The 25278-nt window shown below is 46.9% G+C and overlaps 1 protein-coding gene across 7 annotated transcripts in view; it reads right to left on the bottom strand.

Moving 5' to 3' along the window:
- Positions 1 to 24285, bottom strand: part of LOC118793072 (probable phospholipid-transporting ATPase IA) — a 112116-nt gene extending 87831 nt beyond the window's left edge. For all 7 annotated transcript variants that reach the window (XM_036551038.1, XM_036551041.1, XM_036551043.1 and 4 more), the window contains exons 1-2: positions 23983 to 24285; positions 4941 to 5055 (exon numbers count right to left, since the gene is read on the bottom strand). In XM_036551038.1, the coding sequence (XP_036406931.1) occupies positions 4941 to 5055; positions 23983 to 24031 (164 nt within the window). In that variant the 5' untranslated portion in view covers positions 24032 to 24285. The remainder of the gene's footprint in view (positions 1 to 4940; positions 5056 to 23982) is intronic.
- Between the last annotated feature and the right edge of the window lie 993 nt (positions 24286 to 25278).

Below are 25278 nucleotides of genomic sequence, written 5' to 3'. Positions count from 1 at the left end.
TATTACCGTGTTGAAGGTTGTCACTCTCACAGGCATTACCTTTACAGCATTATCGTAATGCTGCAGACTCTCTTTTATCCAGAGTGATTCACAAAGTGCATCTAATAACGTGACACGAGAAGTTGCAGAAACAGAACACCACTAACCACACATAAACAAGCGTAAGTGCCGAACACAGCGCTGAGATCACGAGTGTGTGCCTAGGCCGGCATGCGAGTGCAGCACAACATATGTGCCAGAGGGACCATATCATTCCAAATACAATGCTACTACATACCCTGAAGTAAAAACCTTAAAATTCACTTAGGTACACATAAGGAGAAGGAGAGATCAGGTCTTGGGAATGGGGCCTAAGGTTCAGCCTGAAGAGCCGGGTCTTCAGTCTGCCACAGAGGATGGCAAGAGGCCCCGCTGTTCTGTCTCCACTCTTCATTCCACCATACAGCCAAGACAGGTGGAGGGTCAGAGAGGGGGATACAGCCAAAAGCCCCGAAGAAGCGGACTGCGGTGTCCTGGCTGGTCTACAGGGTCTGACGATCGGCTGAAGGTACGGGCAATAAGAGATATCAACAAGCGAACTTGCTCTCTGGGTTCGGCTGCGAACTGTCTTCTTCTGGGAAAAGCACTGATGGGTTTGAACAGCCCGGCACTGGCGAGTTGAGCTCATCTCAAATATCGGTCATCAGCTTCAAGCCCCAAAGCTAAGCTGTTTCTGAGAGGCAGCCCCTGAGGCTTGGCTTGCTTACCGAAAAGCCACACAAAACCAAAAGCAGGGCAGACTGCCGTTCTCACAACTCTCACCACTTCCTCCCTAAGAGTCAGTTTCTCAGAGCCAGTTTGTCTCCAGCATGGTGTCCATTTACATTTATTTATTTATTTATTTATTTTTTGTCCCTCTGCTTAGGTTGCCAGAGTGGGGCAAATTCTTTCTGAGCCTGTTTTCAAGAACAGCGAGTCCCTTGTCTTAGGATAGGGAGAGATTTAGAGCACATCTTATGGGGCCGGTTTGTCATCAGCATGGTGACTCTAGTTGCCTTAGTTACCCTAGGTTGCCTTGGTGGTGATTTTTTCTGTTTTGTATTTAGGGACAGCCATACCCTTGCCTCAGGACAGGGGGAGACTTACAGAGTGCAGTTTTTCAGAGTAGGTTGGGGGTTCACATGAGAGTTCTCTAGTTTGGTTGCCAGAGCATGACCAGTTCTTCCTGGGACTGACTGTATTTGGGAATTCCCAATCCTAGTCTCAGGATGGGGGGGAAGGTGGTGTGGAGGTTTGAAGGAGTGAAAAGGAAAATTAGATTTTTTAAGGTTTGTTTTCCACAAATGTAATTAAAACACAGTAAACCTAGGACAGAGCAGAGGCCAGCCTGGCTTTTTTACTCACACTAACAAAAAAAAAAATATGCCTCCACTATGAATAATCACTCTAAGCTGTTGTGCCCTTTTCTCTCTATTTGAGTCACACGTTCCACCCTCTGCAAATAAACGCGATAGCTCACGGCTCAAAATAGGCCTTAATTCTTTATTCATAAAACACAGAGTTCCGCAAGTAATTATTATTACCCTTTAAACTGAATAAACTTGCTTTTTTGTTTCCTAGGGTAGGCCATGACAGCTTTGTTCCTTTTTATCGAGGCCCAAAGACAGTGTTCACAGGTCTGGCAGCCTCCACCACACGCAGTGTTCGGGTGTTGGAGATAAAGCAGTAAAGTCAGGCAGTGTTTATGGGCCCTGTGAAGTGAGCCCTGTGTTTAATGCAATGCACCTCCAGAGGCAAGGGGTGTGCTGCTGGCCCTCTGGGAAAATGTGACATTCAGCAGCGTGTCCCAATCAGGACAGGGAGACAGGTCTATCTGAACACACACACGCTAAACACGTACATGGCCTGAGAACAGACGGACATATATACATATATGCATTATATTATATACGTATACACACACACACACACACACACACACACACACACAAACACTCTAAGCACATCTAAGCACAACACAATCTTCCTCTCATGCTTTGACATGCATTCCTTGCACTTTGAGCCTTCAAGCTGCGCAGTGGAGGCAAACAGGCAGGTTTAGACTAGACAAAAAAAAACATTTGAGGATGGTGGTGGAATGAGGAATTGTGCTTAATAATCTCAGTATTGTGACCTGCAGCAAGGTACTTAACCTGCCTCTCTTATGAAAATATCTAGCAAGACAAACATAGTAAGTCACTCTGGACAAAGTCTCCACAAAATAAATAGCTTTTTGCCATTTGGGACAGTAGAGTTAACTATGCTCCTATAATCAGCTGAAATCTCTTTGAATGCAAAAGGCAAGATCTGTATTCAGTCTTTCCTACATGGCCTTCATTCACAGTTCATGACAGACAACATAACATAAACACAATGTCTCCAGAACAGAACATGTCAGGGTCAGCTTCACATCCCTCTAGACATTTAACAAAACATTATTTAATGCAGAATGCTAATGCTTTCTTATACCCAGCAAAATCTCACATTTCGGTTGACTAGAATAACTATTCAATTTATGGCAGCACTATGAACATTAACCACATATAACTATTTATTTTGAATATACTGTATGTTTGTATTGGTGGGTGTGTACGTGCATATTTCTGTTTACGTCTATGCTTGTAGTCATCATGTATCTGGACATATTCCATTTCCTTTACCCTAATTTGGGGGAGGATAAAAATAAAGATACAAGTTGGCTGGTGCCACAATTGAAAACATTTGGGGGTCTCATTACAGTCACAGTGAAATGAAGACCTCCCTCCGCAAAGGTTGCCTGTGGATTGGAACAGCGGCATCTGTTATCTTAAGGAATCGAGCTGTGAACTGGGGCGACCGTCAGAGTGGCGGCGGTTGCTAATTACACGGCAGATAACGCCTTCCCGTCCTGGTAATTAGCGCACTGAGTGCTAGCGGCGTAATCGCGGCGGGCTGGCAGCAACGGAGCGGTCCACTGGCAGGCCTCGCTGATCCGAACGCGAGCTCCCTGTCGCTGGCAAATCCCTGTAATCCCCGCTAATGGCCACTTCAGAGGGAAAACAACTGCTTTGTTTAGCCGCCAAAGTCATAATTTCCCATCATGTTAAAAATGAGTGACGCGTAAGGGCAACTGCCCAGTCTTCCTGTAAACAGCAGGCAGAATGCCACTGCGAAAACTAAAAGAAAGAAAAAAAGGTCAGCGCATTTCATCCTACGATGACGGGTACGTAGTACGTAGATGACAAAGTTACATTCAATGACTTCATGCTGGTAACAACATGCAGTGCTTGGACCTCACAGCGCTTCTAACTTCAGCATCACTGAGTAATGAACAATGATTAGACTGGAATCAAACCATGACAATATGCACAGGAGCACTGATTGGCTATTAGCTATAAGAGGGCTCTAATGACAGAAGGGGGAGAATTCTTATGTCATAACGGGGACATGATTCTCACTTCACTTCTCATTCTCTTCCAGTTCAACTCCTCTAGCTTAATTGGAATTGATCTCTCAACGCAGCAAATCGATGGGATTGATTTGGCGGGAAAACCAATATTCGTTTGGGCCGTGCAACAGATAGCAAAGGTCTGGCTGGGTCTTGTGTATGGCAGAAGGGCAGGGAGTTAAAGGACTACAGTAGGTTCTCATGGAGGAATGTGGCTCCATTATGCTAGTATGAGAGGTGCATGCAGTGATGAGCAGTTAAATTGACCTATCAAAGAGCACAGCAGAAACACCACACTTATGGATTCCCAGCAGTTAACCATAGACCACTTGTGCTGTTCTTTATGAACAGCTTGAATTACTATACCACACAGCAATTCACCTGTGAGTGCATGTCTGTGGGCTTGCGTCTATGTATGTACATGGCATGTGTGTGTCTGTGCACGTTTGTGTGCACATGTATGCACACATGTGGATGTGTATGAGTGCGCTTGTGTGAGTGAGTGAGTGAGTGAGAGTGTGTGTGTGTGTGTGTGTGTGTGTGTGAGAGTGTGTGTGTTTGTGAGTGTGAGTGAGTGAGTGAATAAAGAATTCCTTTAGTCCTCTGAAAAATGAAGGAGATAGGCATAAGTGCTCTTTTTGAGGTGTCAGCATGTCCCATCATTAGCAATAATTAGTAGTAGTATTTTCTGTCGTCTCTTATCAGTGTCAGAGAGGCACACTCCATCTGCATCGTGGGTTGATGTCATACTGCCTTTGCAGTGACGTCATTTGGTTTTAGCTGGTGATGGTCCAGTGAGTCTTCATGAATCCCACAACAGGTGGAGGAACGTGTATTGTCAACACTGACTTGTTTGTTCAAATAATAAGACTGCTCTCCACAGCGAAACAGTATGATTGACTAAAATTAGTGAGCAACGTATACAACTTGAAAGTCCCACCCATTCTAGGATTCATGAACTCTCCCTCTCATTATTACTTCTCAACAGTGCTGTCATACTATACTCTCAGCAGTGACATCATACTGCGGTGATAGCAGTGATGTCATATGGTCAGGTTGACGTCCGAGGTGGTGTTTTTCTTCTTCTTCCGCTTGACTCAAATTCTTGTCCGCATTGACATACAGCACAGCTTGCTGTTCAAGCACTAGATGGCAGTCCACAATACACTGCTTTCCTCCTCAATTCCTGTCTGCTTACATTTGTAACAGCCGATTCAAAACTGATAAGCCACTCTCAGATAAATGATACAGGGAATTACAAGTAAAAGTTAGCAGGAGACACCAGTTTCAGAGTCCAGAGTGGCCAACCCACAAAACAAATGCCATACTGTCTGCGACCAAGTTCGGATGCCACTTAATAACAGCCTCTTTGGGAGTGTACCCACAATGCACTGGTTTCCCACTCCTTGATAGCCCGACTGTTGCAGAACACGGAACGTGCATCATGGCTGAAGCTCTGCCCCGAAGGCAGTCATGTGACCTGCTATGATCTCACCTGACACGGTTGCTGCAGAACTTGGTGAACTGGGGCTGGTTGATGAAGATGAGCCTGGAATCTTCCTGCACGCCCGCCGATGTCTTCCCCGAGGTGTCCTCCGTCTTCTCGTACCCTGCCGAGGTGGGGAGAGGGGGAGCGAGGAGACAGACATTAAGTTAGGAGCCGCTGGCCTGACATCACACTTTTCCGGGGGGTGTGATATTACATGCGGGCACTTCGCCGGACGCCTATGGCCCTTTCCCTCGCCTATGGCCAAGGCAACACTCATTCCCCCAATGTCCCTATTAATCGATAGAGAGCCAGCTGTTCTCTGTCCTGCCATTTCTGTCCCTCTGTTTTGCTGGGCGGGCTGCTACGGAGACCCGGTGGCAGGTGAACGCACAACCTGAGCCACCCCTTCAGCCCTCTCCCTGACGGAGGCACGTTTTCTATCGACCTCTTCACGTTCGCGGAAGCATGTGATTTCCCCCCACGTGCAAGCACGATTACCCGATTACCAGAGACAAACGGGGGCCGCCTGAACAACGACCAATTACGACGACCGCACTCGTAATTCACGCGTCTCTTCAGTGTGATTATTGCTAAAGTTAATGAAGCACACAGGAGGATATGGGCTTTAATTTAATATGCCGACGGGTGGAAGAAAAAAAAAGAAACCGCTGCAATATTTAGCCGGCACCAGAGCAGCGGAAACCACCCATTAAAAGTAATATTATATGGCTCTCCAGCTGTTGTGCACAAATCCATATCCACCATGTGGTGGCTCCCTCTGCCCAACCACATTCACTGAGATATAAGTGACTCTGGTGTGACATCATTCAATTTAATGACACCAGGAGGCAAATATTCACTGACACCTATGATAAGCATACAAGTGCATCAAAGGTGCCGTACCGAGGATAGGTATTGTTGGATACGCAAAACACCCTTTGTAATGGGACCACTGCCTTGGTGTGCGCTTGGGACGTCCAGCTAAACACTTTGCCTGGATTTCTTTTCAAATCAATTTACAGCCGCCAAACAGCCATGTAGTGTAGTAACCATGTGGTGAGCCATGGGTAATCTTTACGGAAAAGCTCAAGGTGTCTTTTCAAGCAATCGCCATCCTGTGTGGAGTTATAGCGTTGCACTATCACCTGGTTCAGCCACAACATCAACGGCCTTAATCACTCCAGGTACTCATCAGCTAGACAATAAGGAACTTCTGCTACAATGTCGTCATTAGTACATTAGCATTTATGAGTACATCAAGTCTGGGCTACTACCATAATGTTGACAAAATGTGCCGTTACAAAAAATTACAGGAGGATTAACATACTAATGACAGTAATTATAAATATAATATTAAAAATATATTGATGTGTTAATGACACCATGTGTATGACAGACGATCCAAATAAGGAACACAAACAGGGTGACAGTGAGCTGTGGCCTTCTTGCCACAGATCAAAGCCAATTGAAGAGAAGAAGGAAGTGCTTATCCCACAAGCCTGCCAATCTCTGTCAGGATCTCTGCTGTGCCTTCGTCTCTCACTGCAGCGCGCGGCCGGCGGAAGATCGAACGGGGCTGAAACACTGCTGCCACGTGGCTCCGTTGAGTACGTTTGTGAAAATTTTTGAAAACCGAGGCTGTGTTGCGGCCCAGTCCCTTTCGCTTCTCGAGCGTCGAGAACTGAGGAACTGACTCTGCGTGGCATGACTTAAACGCGAGTGGTGCAAAACCAGCAAGACTTTGCTCACCCCGCAGCCCACTGCAGGTTTACCTCTAAGATAAAACAATTTCCATGAACGGGGGGGGGGCGGGGACAAATGCAAAGTGAGAGAATGTACTTCAAACATATGGAACCATACATTTGAAAACGTTACAAGTACAGCAATTCTTATGCTGCAAGGCAGAGAAATGAGCAAAATTGAAGTGCAGCCATTCTTGCATATCCTTCAGTTATCTTATCAGACCCAGGAACAGGTCTGAGGTCAGTTTCCTATAACTGCCACTGAGCGTTTCTTGCCCTTCCTGAACACAGGGCTTTTGGAAACTGCACCTGCCAGTGGGCGGAACTCCTTGCCAAAGCCGACCTGCGTTGATCTCTGGGGGTCTTATGCAGTCAGTCAGCTACGGTGATACGCGGCCGGTTTAACCGTACGGAGGACATGTTTTGCTCTCAGCGGTATTGATGACAGTAATCCCATGGAGGACTCATACACACAACTCAATGCAGAGGCAGTCCCAGCACTGAGCTCCACCCGTGGAAGACAGAAATCATTTTGCTACAACCATTATTCCCTCCTCCTCTTCAGCTGAGAGGAAACCCATTTAGAGCAAAGGAGCCAAGATCTTTACAGAATGGTATTCCATACATGTTATCTTGCTGAAACGCGATCCCTCTGTTTGCACAATGTTGTCAAACAAGTATTTGACAACTTTTCCTTTGCAACAGCTCTGAGCTGCAGAATGTCCTGTACAGCGCATTTCTGTGCGGGTCATTCCGTTAACTGTAAGGTCAGGCACGCCCCCGTGTTTTCACACCAGCAGGCCACCCGTTCATACCTGAGAGCCAGCCGTGTTTCAACCTTGCTAATTGTGCAAGAGAGTCTGCCTATGGCATTTTGTTGCCAACCACGCTACAGGGTCCAATAAAAAAGAAAATGAGAGTGAATAATAAATCAACAGGATGTGAGCGCTGGCCTCGGGCGGTTGGGGAACCGGTTGGTCTCGCTCCCTGGCGGGTGCAGCACATTAGCGAAATGTGCACACACCCCTCCCCAGGAGAGAACTGCGCGGCGCCAAGGTGTTGACAGATTCAACAAGGCACTCCGGGGCCTTCGCCTTCCGCCAGGGTGCTGTGTCTCGAGCGCTGCGGTTTTCTCCTTAGAATGAGAGATGAATCGCCTCCACCGGACCCCGCGGGGGCCACGCGTGACGCCTCCGCCGTGGGAGAGTGACCGCGTACCCGCAGAGGCGTGACGTCAGCCTGTCCAGATTCTGCCTGCGACTGGTGGACTCGGCTGGTCACCGCCCCCTCCCTAACTCCACCCCCACCCCCTCGCCGTTTTGGGCTTTGTTAGTTATTTTCTTGCATTTCGACATTCACGCATCGTTACTTGTTCACTCATCCAAAGTGGCATACACCACTGACCTTACTGACATCGGTGTGTACTAAACATTTTTGTAGCTACTTCTGTTTATTTACAATAAATTCTTTTGTTAAGCCCTGAAACTTTGACTCCCTTTTTTATTATGGCCTACGAGCTGGTTGCGACAACTAGCAATTCCAAAAAGAGAGAAAAACAGTTAAAAAAGTAGTCCCAGCATCAGAACATGACCCACGGCACAGCTCTGACTCATTCCGACTCTGAGAAAGGTATGCTTCCCCACTCATCCAACCCATTTCCTCTCTGCTGCACAAAACCGATGAGACCAGGGACTAAGCGCACAGGTACTCCACTGAGTCAGACCTGGAAGGGGAGGGGGGTGTTGTGTGTAGTCTTTCGGGGGGCACTTTAGGGACATTTCAGGGACTTGTGCCTACCATACCAGTTAAAAGAATCTGAATTCTCTGCTCACGTCACTCCAGCGCTGCCACTCCTTTTGAGTAACGTTATCCTGCTATAATATGCACTGCGGGCAGAACATGAGCTTCGAAAGTCAGCAAACATTCAAGTTTCCACCTCACCAAGCCGACCCCACTCTCGTCGCCACAGCACCCCGTTCTTGTGAACGCTCTTTGCTGAATAAAGTTTAACACCCACAGTTACACCCGCACGGGTTCCATGGGCACATTTCTGCTTCTGCAACGCGCGATTTTCCTCACAGCTTAGGGGCAGCGCATTGGTGCAGGTCGCACTTTGTGGACAGATGCCTTAAACCACATGCAATATGCAAAAACATGCAGCGTGCCAAGAACATGGGCCCCTGGGCTGGCAAGTATGCCAATTCAACTCCTAAATCATAAATTACCGTAAATCACCATGGCGACATTGAATAATTCTACTGCTAATGTTACAGTGATGTGTTCATATTCGTGGCCTCATCCACACTGTGTCCACAGATTCCTGCACGTGGCTCCCACTCCCACTCTCGGAAGCCACTGATGGGCCGTGGGGGGGGGTGTAGGGTGCATCGCGAGATACGTGTAAAAATGACATGCTGTGCTCCTTCTGCCAGCATTCACACCGTGCTCAAGCCTGGTGTGTCCGCGGTTATCTCGACACCCTGTTAAAAACCAATCACACTCCACACCTGAACATGCGGCAAGCTGTGCTTCAACGAGGGGCGGGTCACAGGAAACGGGTACGGCCCTCCAGTGGGTTAAGCAGGCACGGGCAGCCCTTCGCAGAGGATGCTGCTGAAATCATTACGCCCCCGAATCTGGAATTTGTGCCACGTACCCGGTGCGGATTCCGGGTAGCTCTGGGGAAAGGCGGCGCAGCAGGTTCTGCAGGAAGCACCAAATGTGCCAGCTTTGCCAAGAAGAACCAAACGCCGGCGTGAGAAAATTCAGAATCGCATGTTACAACACACAAAGTCTGTGCCGAGACCTGCGTGCGGGCGCCACAATCTGTTACTCTCATTTATGAACTCTCATTTATCAGTTAAACAGGAATGAACTTGACTTTATTTCTTTCTTACGTCTCCAGTTTCAACTGGTATTGAATGCTAAATAAAGTGGGCCGAGTTTGGTGGAAATCCCATCGATAAAAGCTAGCTAGCTTGAAATATCAGGGGTTACCGACTTAAAACGGTATTGACTGCATGAATTTGGGCGCCGGCACCGGCACCGTTTCAGCGCCGCGGTGCAGCTGGCAGAGTCAGGGTTAGCTGGCTCGCCGTTCTCGTTTTCGGCGCCTTTTCCAAACAACATGCACGTGGACAGAAATAAGCGCGTGGGTGCAGACCGTCAGATTGCTGTCCAATTTTACCTCCCGTCAGCACACTCCCTCAGTGATAACAGCAGAGGATAATGCACATATGTCTCTAGAACACAGCCAGGCCCTCCATGCCAGGGCGCTAAATTTAAATTCCGCAAAGCTGAAGTGGCGGCGCCCGTCTGAAGGCACGGAGCCCGGGCCCCAAAGGCAGAGTCGATGGCGAACGGATATTATAGCCATCGGAAGCCATTCAGATGGAGATGAGGGCACTTGCCTTTCCATTTCCAACCTTGCAAATAACTGAGCTCACTGATCAACTGCATCTGAACAGGTTAATTGCTTGTAAGTGTCAATATGTGCGGTTTACTTGCTGACCAATGGGCTGCTTGTCCCTGAGCCACACCTGCCTAATTAAATGTTAGATTGTTATATATTAAATACAGGTGTGTGGCTGGAGAGCAGGAGGCTCACTTTTTTCAGCTGACTGCGTGTTCAGGCAGGTGTTGCATGCATCTTAGTTTTTTAAATAAAAGGTTTCTTGAAAATTTGTTCTTCCCGTTTCCTTTTTGCGAGAAGTGTCGGCCAGCTTCTCCGCAGAGAGACACTGATTGGAGCAGCCCTCAGTGGGGCGAGGGTTTAAGCTGATATGAGGGAGTCAGGTGCCCAGGCGTTCAAGTACAATGGCCGGAGGTGTGCAGTATTTCACCCAGGAGGGCACTTCACAATCTGACAGTCACCCGCTGCAGTGGAGCAGACGTGTGACAAAAATCACAGGGACAGGCAGAGAAAGGAGAACTCAGGGCTAACTGAGGGCGCAGGTGTGCTTTTGGACCTGAGGCATTCGTCACTTTCCAAACCTTCCCCACGCTTGCATGACACTGTACAGAATTTGAGACAGGTTAACCTATGACCTTTGACCTGTACCCTCTAACCTATATAAACATCGACCGGAAATAGCGCTCTAAAAAGGGAAGCGGAGCTGGCGGGAAGCAGACCGCCACGTGGTGCCGCCGCTGAACAAAACAGCAACGATAAAATGCAGAGTCATATTAAAATCAGTAACAGGACACCCCCTCCAGTAATCCCCTACAACCCCCCCCCACGCCTTAGCCCAACCCCCTGCCTCGGCCACAACCCCCCTTTCAGCCTACGTCAGTCACTGGGCGAAACGGAGTGGAACCGTCCACACAGATCAAAAAGCACCCCTTTCTCTTTCCCCCCTCTCTCTCTCCTTTAATTCTGACTCACAGCACACAATATGTCACAGATTTTGTTGGGGGTGTGGGAGGGGGCGGTGTTGCATGCGGTACTTTGTTAATGACTCACGTTCCGATTTCCTCTTTCTTTCCCCCGTTCACAGAGTGGAACCCCAGCTCTCTCTGGCTGTGGGACAGGGGCTAAAAACGGGGCCAAATCTCAGCGGTCCCACGGTCATCGTATGATGGCATGCGGGAGGGGGGTTACATGAGTTCTCCGCTTCAGGCCAGCGCGGACTGGCTGTTCAACGTCCACCGAAACAGGGGGGCAGGTGGGGAGGAGGGTGACACCCACAGCTCCCCCACAGTGGGAGTCACCTGTACCTTAGTCATCCATCTGGCCTGCAGAGGTGCAGACTGATGCTCTACGTTGCTGCTCGTGTTAAAAGCTGTCCTCCTTCGTGAAAGTGCACGTGGTAAAGACAATCAGAGGACTGAGGACATTAATCTGGGCTCTGAGGTCCGGTTCCGCTGGCTGGGGTTCAGGGACAGCGCCAGAAATAGCCTGGCGGGCTGACCCAAACGCCAGGGAGGCCCACTTTAGCGCTGATCCGGAATCAGTGAGCCTGACCAACGGCAGAGCGGCTGGCCCTCTGGGAAGGGGGAGGTGGTGGCGCCGAACGACAAATGAAGCTAAAAAGAGAAGGTGTCGGTGCTGTGCGCGGTGACACCTTCGCCCTGCACGCGCCCTCCCAGTCAGCCCGGACGCCATGGCTCTGTAACCCGAGACGTTAATTAAGACTCAGCCCCGACACCCCCAGGTGCTAATTAATCACTTCCTGACAGGGGTGCACCCCACCCGGGGTGCTTGATGGGAGGCAGAGTCCCGTCACGACAGCTCCGTCAGCTCCTGAGGGGAGCCAGAGGCGAACCACATGGTCGTGGGATCTATTCCCAGCTCTAGATTATCGCACGCTTCCCCTTGCAGAGCAGATGGTGGCGGATGGCTTCGGGAGGTTTTGCTGTGCCTTCCTGGACCTACAGGATTAGAGGGGGCACCAAAGCCCTGAAGCCTGCTGCAAAGAGCTACCACTGAAAGGGCTTCCCTGACGTCACGATGATACAAGAAGCGCGAATCGTTCATTCTGAGGCCACCGATTCCCTTCTGCTTTTGAGGCTAACCTCTCTTTCAGGAACTGACCAGATTCCTCTCCATCCTGTTCTGTTTTCGTGAGCACATATTTGAGGTCATGAGGAAATGAGGATAAAAAGAACGAAACAATAAATTTGAGAGCAGACCACACGGTGTTGTCAGGAGAGAATCATCTTAACCATCTTAAGGAAGACGGATGTGCATTACTAACAAATGCATCTACAGCTCCGTAAACAGCAGCAGCAGTGAGTGAGTGTATGTGTATATATGGCATATACAGCGCGCGTGTGCGTGTGTGTGTGTGTGTGTGTGTGTGCCTCGGCGTGTTACCACAGATCTGAATGTGTGACAGACGACTCAGAGGTCTCACTATGTTAAACACACAGACATCTGCTGAAAATGCTCGACACAGGGGTCTGACTACGTTGAACACACATACGTCTGACTGCACTGAAGAGACCTTCCACGCGCTTGCCGTGTGAGGACGCACCTTGTTCTCCTTTTCAGAGAGGACGACAGACCTGCACCGGCATACCCTGCCCCTCCCCCACCCCCCCGGTTTATTTTCCGCGGGTCTCTTCCGAAGCGACAATTTTAGAACAGGAAGTGTTACACGACCCCGCCACAACACGCGACAGGCATGCCCACGTTACAAAGAGCAGCCTTCTAAAGAAGCCTTCAGCCAGCCAGGCAAAATAACCAGCACAAGGCGAAGAAGCAGGCCAGCACAGAGCCAAACGCATTACACCGCACACAGCACAAACCACACAGCCGTGTCCATTTACTGAGGGGAAAGAGATCGCTTGCAGTACACCTGCGGACAGATGGCCACATTTTAGAACACGACAACAAAAACCGCTCACCGCTTTTAGGAGCAAAATAGTGACTCTCTCAACATTCACTCATTCATTACGCAGACAAAGAGAGGCTTTTTCAGTAATATGCCCTCTTCAGTAATGCCCTCTTTCTACTGTAATTTGAAATACTTCTACTACTGCACAGCACAGAAAGAGCTGATTTACAGAGTGAAACTATGTTCCCAAAAGTTTTAAGTCATGACATGGCAGACCTGTTTTGACTGTTTTATATTGATCACAGAGAGACACAGAGGGAGTGCATAAAAAACAAAAAAAAAAAGCTGAAACCATAAAATTGATTTTTTCAGCGGCCCCCGTGAGTAAAGAAAAAGCCTCGTTGCTATTGTGTGTCACCACGTCCAGTCCTCCATCACGGACACGGAACCAAGCCAAGGGAGTTGTGTGTCAGCTGAGGGGCAGCGGACAGTGACAGCTCTGTCCCCTGCAGGCCCATAGAAGCTTTTAGTGGCAGGGAAAACACCCACCATGCCACGCCTTCCTCTCTGGAGTCCCGTTGTGAGGAGGTCAACAGGCACGAGGTTCGATTGGCAGGAAACCACCCCACCCCCCCCACCCCCCACCGGTAGCTTTGACCCCCCAGCTGCCCGGAGGTTCAGTCATGTTACCACCTCCATGGTTTTCTCATTTTTTTCACCCGTGTTCACCTCAGAGGAGGGGTCGGACCAATGGGGTGAAGGGGCCAGTGGTGGCCGTGACAACGAGCGGTGCTCCATTTGCCCTGACTGGCGATGTTCGGACGTAATGGTGGGACCCATACCATTGCCGGAGGTGGATGGGGGGGGGTTAGACAGTGCAGGGTGATGTAATGAGTTTGGAAATGGGCCACATGTCAGGGTAATTGGTTGTGTCAGCTGGCAGACAAACGTTTTGGGGGGGGGGGACCTGACATAGACAATGCCACTTCTCTGTATTCCACTGTTCGAGGCCAGAGCTATAGGCGTTTGGGGGTGGGGTCTTATTCTGTGTGTCCTCTCCCAGAATAAAAATTGCTCTGTGACTCTGCAGTCTCACCAATACAGTGAGGCAGGATGGGTGATGGACTGCTGACTGATGCTGACTGCTGATCAAATGCAACCAGAGCTCTAAAACATGACCGTTTTTGCGGTGTGTTCAAGTTAAACACACAGTTTAACCTTTGAACCACTGCAGGAGCAGAGGAGATTCAAGATTGATTCGGGGCTTGAGAAAAAGAAAGTGAAAGTTATCAAGGGGACAATGAAGTGTGGCTCTGTTTGTCCATGTGATTCATTTAGGCTTTTCTGCTACCTGTTCAACCATAAATAGCTCAGAGAGGCAATTTACAACGGCCAAAGTCTATGTCATATCAGTGATGGGGAGTTTATGCCCCATTTTATGTTGATACTCAACTTTTATTTCACCTTTTTGCAACAGGGTGACAGGAAAGAGCGTAAAGATGTTTATGGATGTTTATGGTGCAGAGGGTAAAGGGTAAAGGATTGTTTCTGTATGAGCACCACTATCACAACAAGGTCCAGTGGTAACAGCAGCAAGGCCATCACACAAGGCTGACCGCCACAAACATCCCATACCCATAGAAACAGCCACGCCATGCAAATGCTGACAGACCATTGTTAAAGTGTTCCCAGTGACAAAAAGTATACAAAACATAAACATATATCTTGCTTCCATCCACTTTGAGGCTACCAAAGGGCAGAGCTTCAGGCCAAGGTCCCTGATCTAAACTGACTGCACTTCAACACGAAACAATAAAATTAAATCTTTTTTTGTTTTAGTCTTAAAACGGTGACTTAAGTGACTTACACTGTTTGACTGTATGACCAATCCCTACAAATTTAACAGATAATTCTGGTAAAAAGGGGACAGAATTTCCAAAATATTCCCTCTCTGACTGGAATCTCCTCAAGTGGGAATTTACAAAATGGTGCATCAGAGGGATGAATGAATGCCATTGTTGGTGTGGTTAAGAGTTAGCTTAACTGTAATGTGTTATGATGCATTCCACTACCATTTCCCCGATTACAAATTCTGTACAAACAGGAAAAAATCACTTTGAGAAGCACTGCCCCATCCAATGAGCACCGAGCTACCGCATACTATAGGGATGAGACCGAATATCTGATTCTCCAACTGAGCTGAAAAAGACAATTATTTCTTATCAATATTCATGCAAAACTAGCCATGAAATCACAGATGAGTCACTGATGTTATTAATTTTCCCCCTGAAAGTTTGAGTGAACGCTGATCTCTTTGCAGTGGATCGTTATCTCCGGAGAAAGAACTGAAAATTCACACAGTGCCTGGGGGAAAAGGCAGGTCTCTTATTGTTTGAATATTAGCTCCACTGAGCCACGTCCAATTGCACAATTAATCGGACAGCTCGTCCCTAATGGACACATGGAGACCGGAGCTTTTTGCAGAAACTGACCCCTGAATGACTTTTGACCCCCTGACCTCTGATCACAGAGTAGTGAAAGGGTCAGGTTAGAATTAGTGTCCCCTTTTGAACATCCCACCACCATCTCCACCACCACTTCAATTTTAAACCACGTAACCAGCAGCAGGGCTAAGAAGGTAACACCCCCCCCCCCACCCCCCACTACCCCCCACTACCCCCAAAAAGGACAGGAAGCTGGGCTATCCCAGGCCAAGGGTCACGACCTCATGGGATTGATATAGCAGGAGGTCTGCCCGAGTGGATGGCCTTTCCGTGCATAGCAGAGGGGACTCCTTGAGGATGGGGGAGGGGCCACAGTGCACAAGGGGATCTTTAAATAAAGGAGCAGTGGCAGAAATAGACAGTGTGAATACCACAGCCCACCTATTGTGCCACCAACTGCTCCGTGCTGCCAATTGTTTCCCGGAGTTCTTCAGGCAGAGCATTATGGGAAGACACCACAGAAACGCTTTGATTTCTTTTCCCATTTCTCTGGCGTCTGCTGATCGTACTTCACATTCAGAGTAACTCCACAGATGAATCTGGTGCCCATTACTCAGGTAGCTGAAGATTTTAACCTGGGCTATGGACTGCATTGTGGGTAAACAACCATAGCTCTTCCACCACAGATCAAAATCCTGTCTAGAAAAGGTTGGCACGCAGTGCTAATCTACCTGTGCACCTCTCTGCGAAACATGCCCCAGATGATTCCGATTCTGATCTTCGGTTCTGCCAAGCCACCGTTGCCATCGCCAAAGAAGCCCACGGAGAGCCTATGAGTTGCTCCAGCAGTTGTTTCAAGGGCCAATCCCAATGCTTTGGTGCATGAACTAGAATGAGATCCTGCTCTGTTAGACTCCTAGCTCACTGAAAAAATGCCTCACTGTCTGCACTGGAAAAATGGCTTTGGCTTTCTAACATTACCAAGGAGAGGGCAGTTGTCGCAGGCCAGTCCCACACGTCTGCCTGTCTGTGCATTGTGACCTGGGTGTCAGGGGTCAAACTTTCAGAATGGACATGGTGGCACAACTACAGCTTCGAGTAATGATGGATTCTAATATAATCATAAATTACTACATAAATATATAGGATTAGCTAGCTGGGCTATTTTGAATGCTTGCATCCTCAACACAGTTTAAACTGTTAAAGCAACCAGACCACTGCACTCAGCTTCTTCTTAGCACTGATGCTTGTTCACGGTTAGTACTCTCTGTGCAACTTTTCATGCCATGCCATTACCTGCACTGTGTAAGTCGCTCTGGAAAACAGCATCTGCCAAATGACAAAATGAATGAACTGAAAACAGCCAGTGTAGAGAATGACCTTACAGCTATCACGCTCACATGTATATCTACTAGAAACTAGGATTTCTTTCTGAATTGGAAAAAAAATGTCTTTGAAAGTGAACCCCAGGAAAAGTGAATAGTCTGTTGCACCAATCACACATCCAAATCCGTTGGCCCCCCCAACTTCCCCCGATTTATAAACCGATGGTGCGTCCAACCGGACACTTTACCCGGGTTTCTTTTGTACACGGAGCAACTCTCGCTGTTGCGTCAGTCACCGCTGTCTCCATGGTCACAGAAAGAGCTAACACGCAGCTCCCCTCAGAGCCGCACGGCCCACTGATCCAACATGCATTACACATAAAATATTAAACCTTCATGAATCAGTCATGCGGGTCAGCCTTTTCGGCAAATATTTGCCATTACACAAGAAGCACAAAGGAGATCCCCGCCAAAACAACGCCAGCGAATTTCACCCGAAGAGCGCTTCCATTAAGACAAATTATGCTAATCTACGAAATTAAAAAAAATGTTATTGCTATCATGCTAGATGTAATGATTTAGTTTTGCACATGTTACCGAATGTGTTAGAAAAGTCTGCATACTGAAACCATTATACAAAGTCCTTTATGCAAACGTGAAAACAACACATACCTTGTGCTATGAGGCCTTAGAATATCTAGCCTTGGCAGAAAAAGTGCTATTTCATATAATTATACAGATAATATATGTATTTGTGTGTGTATATATATATATATATATATATATATATATATATATATTATATATATATATATTATATAAAATATAGATATAATTCAGATATAATTCTCTGTTTAGATACCCGTTCAGGTGAGTTACATGCTGCACTGGCACATGTAACAACTAATCACCTGCAGTCAAGAGTATGCATGCGCTTGTCTGTGTGTGCACTGTGCTTTGCCATGAGATCAAACACTTTCGCTTGAAGACAAACGAGAAGGCCCCTCTTCCTCTGTGACCTTGTCCTGACTTGTCTCACCTGGCAGGTCAGAGACAAGGCACCTTGCTAAAGCCTACGAAAGCACACACAGGCTGTATACCTCACATTCTGCACTGGGCACAGCGTAGGCTGGTGTGCATTTCATACTGGAAATCCCCTCCAAATGGCCGCCTGGCCTGCTCCTGTACAGAGGCCTAATGAAGCCAAAAGGAGTTGAACAGGAAAACCCATGAGAGAGGCGGCGATACGGCCCCTCACTCAGCTGAAGCCCTGCGCATTCAACTCAATATACCGCATAATGAGATTATTAAAGTGATAACACAGAGAGGGAAAGGTGTGAGGTGGTTCAGGATGTTGCGGAGAACTGTTCAAGAAATTTGCTGGCGGGGGATTCTAAAACATTGCAGCATAATTATATGACATGCGTGTTGCATATTACGCACTTAGCAAACTGCCGCGTAAAAATAATAGCACCAACACGCACAAGATTAAACCAGGCAACCAACTGTTTAAAAACCCAATTCCTGCCACGACTGCTCCCTGTCTACTTGTAGTTATGCTTGTCAAAATCCACACCGTAACAGAGGCAAAAATTGAGTAGTTCTATGTGGTTACCAGATGCTAAAGTCGAATATGTCTAGCAGTAATAGATAGGCAGTTCTATGTAGTTACCAAAAATAAATGCTCAGTAAGGCACCTCAGGCAGTACACTGATACATGTGACAGCCCTGCTGACAGATGGAAGTAAACAGCACAGACCCAACACTCAACACGGAGACCTTTTCCATTGTGAAAGCAAAAAAAGTCCCAGAGGGACACGGCACACCCCCCCAGGACAGAGGACACACCCACAGGACATGAGGCCAAAGAGTCTCAAGGCTCTTTTCTGTGGAACTAGGGGTGGTGAATGCGTCCGATCCTTCCATCAGACAGGGGAAACAAAATCGGTTAAGGCTTTCTTTCTCATAAGTCAACTGCATCCCCTTTTGAACTGTCGATGGATATTTTGAGCACCTTTACTGGATTCTTGGTTCTGCTCTTTTCGTAACATTTTTTTTATTTTTTTTATTTTAAAACTACCTCAGTTCACAGCCTGAAGGAGGGAGGTGGAGGAAGGCAGAAGAGAGTAGACATAATAAATCAGTATTGTCCATTACTGATCAAGGTTTGTTGGGTGTGGGGGAAGGGAGGTTATGACATCTTGTGTGTTCAGATCCTAAAATATTTTCATAAGAGTGCATAATTCCCGTCCTGCTAATCTGAATTTAAAAGAGACAGAATGAGGGCAAGAGGAAAAGGGAGCAAAAGAAGAGAAGAAGGTATAGATAAGAGAACTGCAGGGAAAGATCACACACACAGCAAGAGAGCGGGAGAGAGGGAGACACATTTTAGGGGGAAGAACAGAGAGAGACAGATTTGAAACTGAGAAAAGGGCGGCAGGAGGTAACCTTACACTTAAAACTGGCAGAATGTTAAATGTATTGCATATATTTGGTTCTAACATTTTATGCATGTGTGTAACCCTGTCTGGATGGTACAGCTCAGTTTGAATCAAAACTGACAGCAGAAAACGGGAATTCCCACTGATTCATACAGATATCTTTTAGGGTGAACAACAGCTTGCTAAATGTATTTCCCATAACTGGAGGGACAGTGTTCAGTGAGGTTATGGTGGTGTGAAGCAGGTTTTAGGGCAGTTATGAGCAGAGGGTCACAGGTTTGAAATTCAGGTGCTACTATACTCTTATAAAAGGTACATGATCCAGTACATGAATAACATGGAAAAACAGGTTACAAGAAGAAAATACGGAAGGGCAAAATCCCAGCTAGCCAAAGCGCTGCTCACTGACAGAACTCCAACATAGCAACATCAACATTGCATACAGTCTCCAGGCCTCCTCTGTGATCTGGAATCAGAGAGGAAAATACACACTGCAGTTATTTCTTCATTGTGCCACAGGGGACACGGATGTCATTTATAATCCCTCCCCTTGTGTAAATTCAATTTGCGGGTGAGAAGGAGAGAGAGAGGGTAACAAAGAGAGAGAGACGGAGGGCGGGAGATGAGGAGTGAGAGGGAGGAGGAGGGAAGGGGAGAATGAGAATGTGAAATGGTGAGAGAAAGAGAAAAGCCGCGTGGAGGGAGAGAAAGAATACAAGGGAAAAATAATCGAAGCAGCAGTAGTGGCAGTGGCACCTGTTCGTTTAATGAATGCACCACTTCCCATTGCCGAGCCCCACATCTCTGTGGCTCCCGAGGACAGCTGCCGCTTTACTGCAAGCGCGATCATGGAGAGACACAAACAAGCCCTTTACTGATCACCAGCCTGCTGTGTCTCTGCTGCTCAGCCAAGCGCACACAAAAGACCCTGCGGTTCTCTTTCTAACACTGTTCAGTAATTTGGCTGACAGCGGGTTAAGTGAAGATTTCAGTAACCTTTGCTTTAAGATTTAACAGATTTAACAGAAAAAACTAAGAATCTGACCAGTCTAGAGTGATGATTTCCAAAGGAAGTCAGGCGAAAATATTCAACACTTCACGCCAATGGGACAATTCTACTACCAATCTGTCAACTGATGGAAGCTGCCATTTTCCCCACAGGTGAGAAACTGTCCCTTGGTTTCTTGGCAGAGGCGCAACATGACAAACCTAAAGCCTTTCTTAGTTCTCCCCACAGGGGACATCCCTACAACCTGCAGTGGGAGACAGTCATACGCCCACAGGGGGCTGCCAGAACTAAGTCAAGGGCTGCAACCCGGCGGTCGCAATGACTGCGATCCAGCTGCAGTGTGAACTTAGATGGGTGCAGGAACCAAAAAGGGACAAAACTATCAGCTGCACCTAGAGTGCAGACGAGTACAAACTCCCTCAGCAATGGTCAATGAACTGTGTAAGCAGTCTAGGAATCCTCACTCTACAAGGCCTTGGAAAGGAGCTCCCCTTGCCAACCGAAACAAAACCAGCCTGAGCCCCGGTGACCGCAGCTAGTCATGGCTACACGGTTTTAGAGATAAGGTTGTTTTGACAACACCTATCCAGTCTACTGACTTTGAGCTTTGTTACCAAAGCAAGAGGCACACAGGCCTGGGAGATGACAGGTGAGCCCACAACACACAGTACAGTCTTAGCTCCTACTTAGTCCTTCGGTAATATCCCTTATAATCTCAGCGTACACCTTGCTGTGTCTCAGGTGTGCAAAAACGACAACAAACGCCAACTGCAACGACAGGCTAAAATTCCATTTCTCACGAGTCAGAAAATCTTTTGTAGTGAGCGGCAGGGATGTAGAATGCCTATTGCAAAGCGTCCCTCCCAACGGCGTGATGCACCAGCGGCCGTTTCAGACAGATCGGGCCGACGTGAGAGACTGCAAAGGTCACAGGCTCCTTCGGCTCAGACTCGATCGATCCCAGCAGCTTCAGAAGTGCTGGCACTGAGGAACAGGATACTTTATGCGGGTGTTAGGGAGGTAGGGGCTTTGCACACAACTCTTCCACAGCAAGATAAAAAAAAAACAAAGCTTTGCACGCTGAGGGAGAGGGAAGAGTTCAGTGGTAATTCTAGTGTTTTTGTGCATGTATGTGTATGTGTGCGAGAGTGTCAGCACCTACAGACTTACTATAAACCGTCGTTATGAGCTGCACTCTCAAAATCAGGACTCCGATGACCTATTAAGGTTAAATGCTTTGACTTGTCGCGTTTCATTCTTGCGTAACGTGACAACCTGCGATTCTTCCAAATCTCCTTACTAGTGCCTAGTTTCAGCTGCGAGGAGAACTCGCACACATTCCCCTCATGTATGTTCTTCACTTTGCAACATAACTCACCCCTGGCTCTGCCGCAGCAAAGCACATTGCTTCTCTACCCGTTTAACAAAGGTCATATGTGCTTGCACTCCGCATGTTCAAGGCTTTGGCAGGGCGTCAGTGTTGTACCCTTGAGCATGACAGTGCAACCGAAAAAATGGATGATACATAAACTCTGTGATTCACTGTCTTCAGAGTGTAATAATGTAAATAAAGTGCACCAGGTCGCAGTGTAGGCCTCCACAGGGAGGATCAATTTCTCAAGGTCCATGTCCTCTGCAGTTTTTTAATTGGATATTGATATGAAACCTTCCCCTCATGCCCTCATTGATTGTATGCATTGATGCCAATAACGTAATGAACGGCTTTGTGCAGGAAATGTTAATCGTATTTTCTTCCTACATTCTGAGCCCGTCGAAGTATGAACGCGTCTCTGCCAGAACAGACATGCCAGTTGGGGGTTCAGGTGGCAAAACCGTTCCCAACATTGACAGTAGACATACCTACAATATTCAGACGTTTTAGGGACAGCTGTACATGTCTAATATTCGTTTGTTGTATGGGTGCCGTTGAAACAATCTGATAAAGCCTAAATGTGAGACTTGGACCCCAGCGTTTTTAGAGCGCAAACGCAACGGCTGCCCTGCATGGTCAATACGGATCAATCAGCCTGCAAATTGCCCGGAGCACGGTTCTATACTCGGAGCTCAGTCCTTATTATCAGTGCGTCTCAGTAATTTCACTCTGACAACCGTATCTCCAGTTATGGAGGGAAAATACAACAATATGAGCCAGCAACGCCATCGACAAACACTAACGTGTTACAGTCCGTGCTGACACAGCTAGCCTTTTCAGTCATAATTCATTCGCGCTGTACTAGACTTGGACTATTATGTCCTGAGCTCATTCGATCCACCTGACCTTTCTCCGTGTTAACAGGCGCTAACATGTTAACTTTCAGTATGTGTTGCACGCTAGACGACACACAAAAACCAAGCCATGACTGCACAACGTACCCCAGCCTTACACTACAAATTAAAGTATCACTTACTGGGAAAATGTCAATCCGTGTGGGGAAATTGAAAAGATATGCGTTTCAACGTCACTGACAATATAATATTTAGCCATTTCACACAGAAATAAGAGCACTCCTTTCCAAAACGACAGCTACAGAGTATGCGGGGTAATTTCGGCAATGCATTTGCCAACTCACACAATTAACTGCTCAATAATCAAATTGTTCTCCATTGCTACCCAACATACGAATAATGTTATACTTCTATTTCTATAATGCTGTTTCTCCAAACGTTAAGTGTAAGGGCTCGGAGATGATCCAGGACAATTTAGGGCAATATGCAATTGCTGAATTTCAAAATCCTCACAACGGAAGCTAGCTCATTATGACAGATACAGCAATACTGCGGACAGCCGCCCGCCTCTCCGAACTTGACCTGAAGGGTTGTCGTTCGTCTCCACCCAGCCCCCGAACACAACAAAATGTATCTACTAGTTACCAGGACATACATTTAGGACGGCTTTAAACAAACAAAACCGACTGCAAGGGGGAAGGGGGGAGGGGGTCCATTGCGCTTTTCCATAACTTTGATTAATGTATTTCGGAAAGTATTTTTCAGTTCTGACAGTCACTTAATATAATAAAATATTATGTCAGAACTTATTGCCATTATTAAGAGACGTGCTCCAACTTAAAGCAACAGCACTCAGACTGAATTCCACTTTGCCACAGTTAGAACTTCCTTTTATTGGCGGTCACGAGGCTCTACTTTGGAACGAGAAATCACACGCAATATATCTTATCAATAACTAATGATGGCTATTTTTCTCAGCATATAATCAGCTACACTGTAGCTATCTTAACTACCGAGCAAGCAAACTGAAAAACATCATTAGGTCGATTGCATGTCTGTTTAGATGGCTCAAGCTTCACGGCGGTCCAACATAACTGGCAATTAGGCTACATCAAACTTTTCCCTCTAAATTTCTCCTGTCGAGCATTAGCTCGCTGACTATCAAGGACAGACCACAGTATGACCAAACATCTATTCTATGACATGTGGGTAGGGGGTAATGCTGTGGCTTTCTCGCTGCTGTAGCATGCAACTCACTACTGCCTAGATCAGTGTTTCTCAGACTTACTCCTGGAGGCCCCCTGTCCTGCATATCTTCTATCTATCCTTGCTCCAAACACACCTGATTAGTGTGATTAACATGCTCTTGATTAAATCAGGTGTGCTCAGCTAATCAAAAATGCCACTGATGAGTTCAGTCAGGTAGGTAGAGCAGGGGGGGGGCCCGGAGCAGGACAAAAAGGCATGTTTAACAATGTTCTTCAATATAAGACAATGAAGTTTCAGCGGACGAAGAGCTTTCCAGGAAGTCCATTGTCACTAAGCATGCTGATGTAGAATCATCTAGATTTGTAGTTGCCTACCTTCCACCCGGGATCGAAGATCGGACATAGTTTTTTGGACAGGAGGCATCTCCCCAAGCCAAGCTGAACAACGGCACCTGTCAAACCCCCACTTCTGCTGCCCGTTCCGTTCTTTTCCACCGTCGCCTTTTGTCAAAACTAGTCCACATGTAACAGAATTTGTGTCTCTGAACCAAAATTCCTGACTAATGAGCCGGCTTATCTAGGGCACACATTGTCTCCTTGTAACGCAGAAGGAAACCTCAAGGATTCACGGCTTCGAACATATCCTTGCTGGATGTGACAGGAGAGCTCCACACAGAATCTATCCTGTCTCTCAATACGAACCGAGAGAGATAGCGCCGCTTTACAAGTCAGGCTGTACCACCATGAACGCTGAGGGGGGGTGTGGGGGGGCAGAGTTTGTATTTCAAGGCTTACGTTGAAACAGATGAGAGATTTTTGATGCACAAAAAGATTAATTCTTTATTTTTAAAAATGTTTTATAAATCAGATTTACATAGTGTTTTTTTCCAGTATGATGTACGTTATAAAAGTAAAATGCCGTTGTCTCACTCCGTCTTGCTAGACCGTTAGCAGTTCCTGTGAAGGTTCCCTGCATTCAGCATGGACTATCGGGTGTGAGAGGTAATATCAAGCGCTATATCGATTTGGGTGCCGTTTAAGTTCGTAAGAGCATTGAAATTTGTGCTACAATGCTGTTTGCTTTCTTCATTCTCTGTTATTTGGCGGGTTTACCCCAAATTATCCATTTAGTCGATGATAAATGAATACATACATGCATGCTAAGTCTTTACCTGCTGTTGTCGATTATAATTGACGTTTCGTTTCACAACTGAAGCGATCACTTCAGCAATGCACTTAGTAGCTAGTCGTACTGTTATGACTTATTACTGTTATTATAATTATAATTATTATGATGACATTGTTTCGCGTTTTTATGTAACTCATTTCACGTTACCTACTTTCTTGGTTGTTGCTTTTGCAACCTACATGTACTCTACACGCCATGCTAACAAAAAGATTTTGAATCGAAAAAAAAAAATAGAAACTGGTACGAGCAAATCTCGTTGAAGCGTGGGGGAAAAATACATGAAAATCGGACAGCATTGTGATCAAAATAAAAATTGTAAACGTAACTCAGCTACCCAACAGACCGCCTGTTGGCAAATACACGTAGATTTACATTATTTGCAATGAAAAAATGTTATCGATACATAAAATGACCATATTCAAGAACCTGGTGAGAGAAGACGGCAGGTAGCTCGCTGTACTGCAAAAATATTATCTTTAAAA

The sequence above is a fragment of the Megalops cyprinoides genome, chromosome 18 (assembly GCF_013368585.1).
Source record: "Megalops cyprinoides isolate fMegCyp1 chromosome 18, fMegCyp1.pri, whole genome shotgun sequence".
NCBI classification, from domain to species: Eukaryota; Metazoa; Chordata; class Actinopteri; order Elopiformes; family Megalopidae; genus Megalops; species Megalops cyprinoides.
This window is presented reverse-complemented; position numbering and strand designations above follow the sequence as displayed.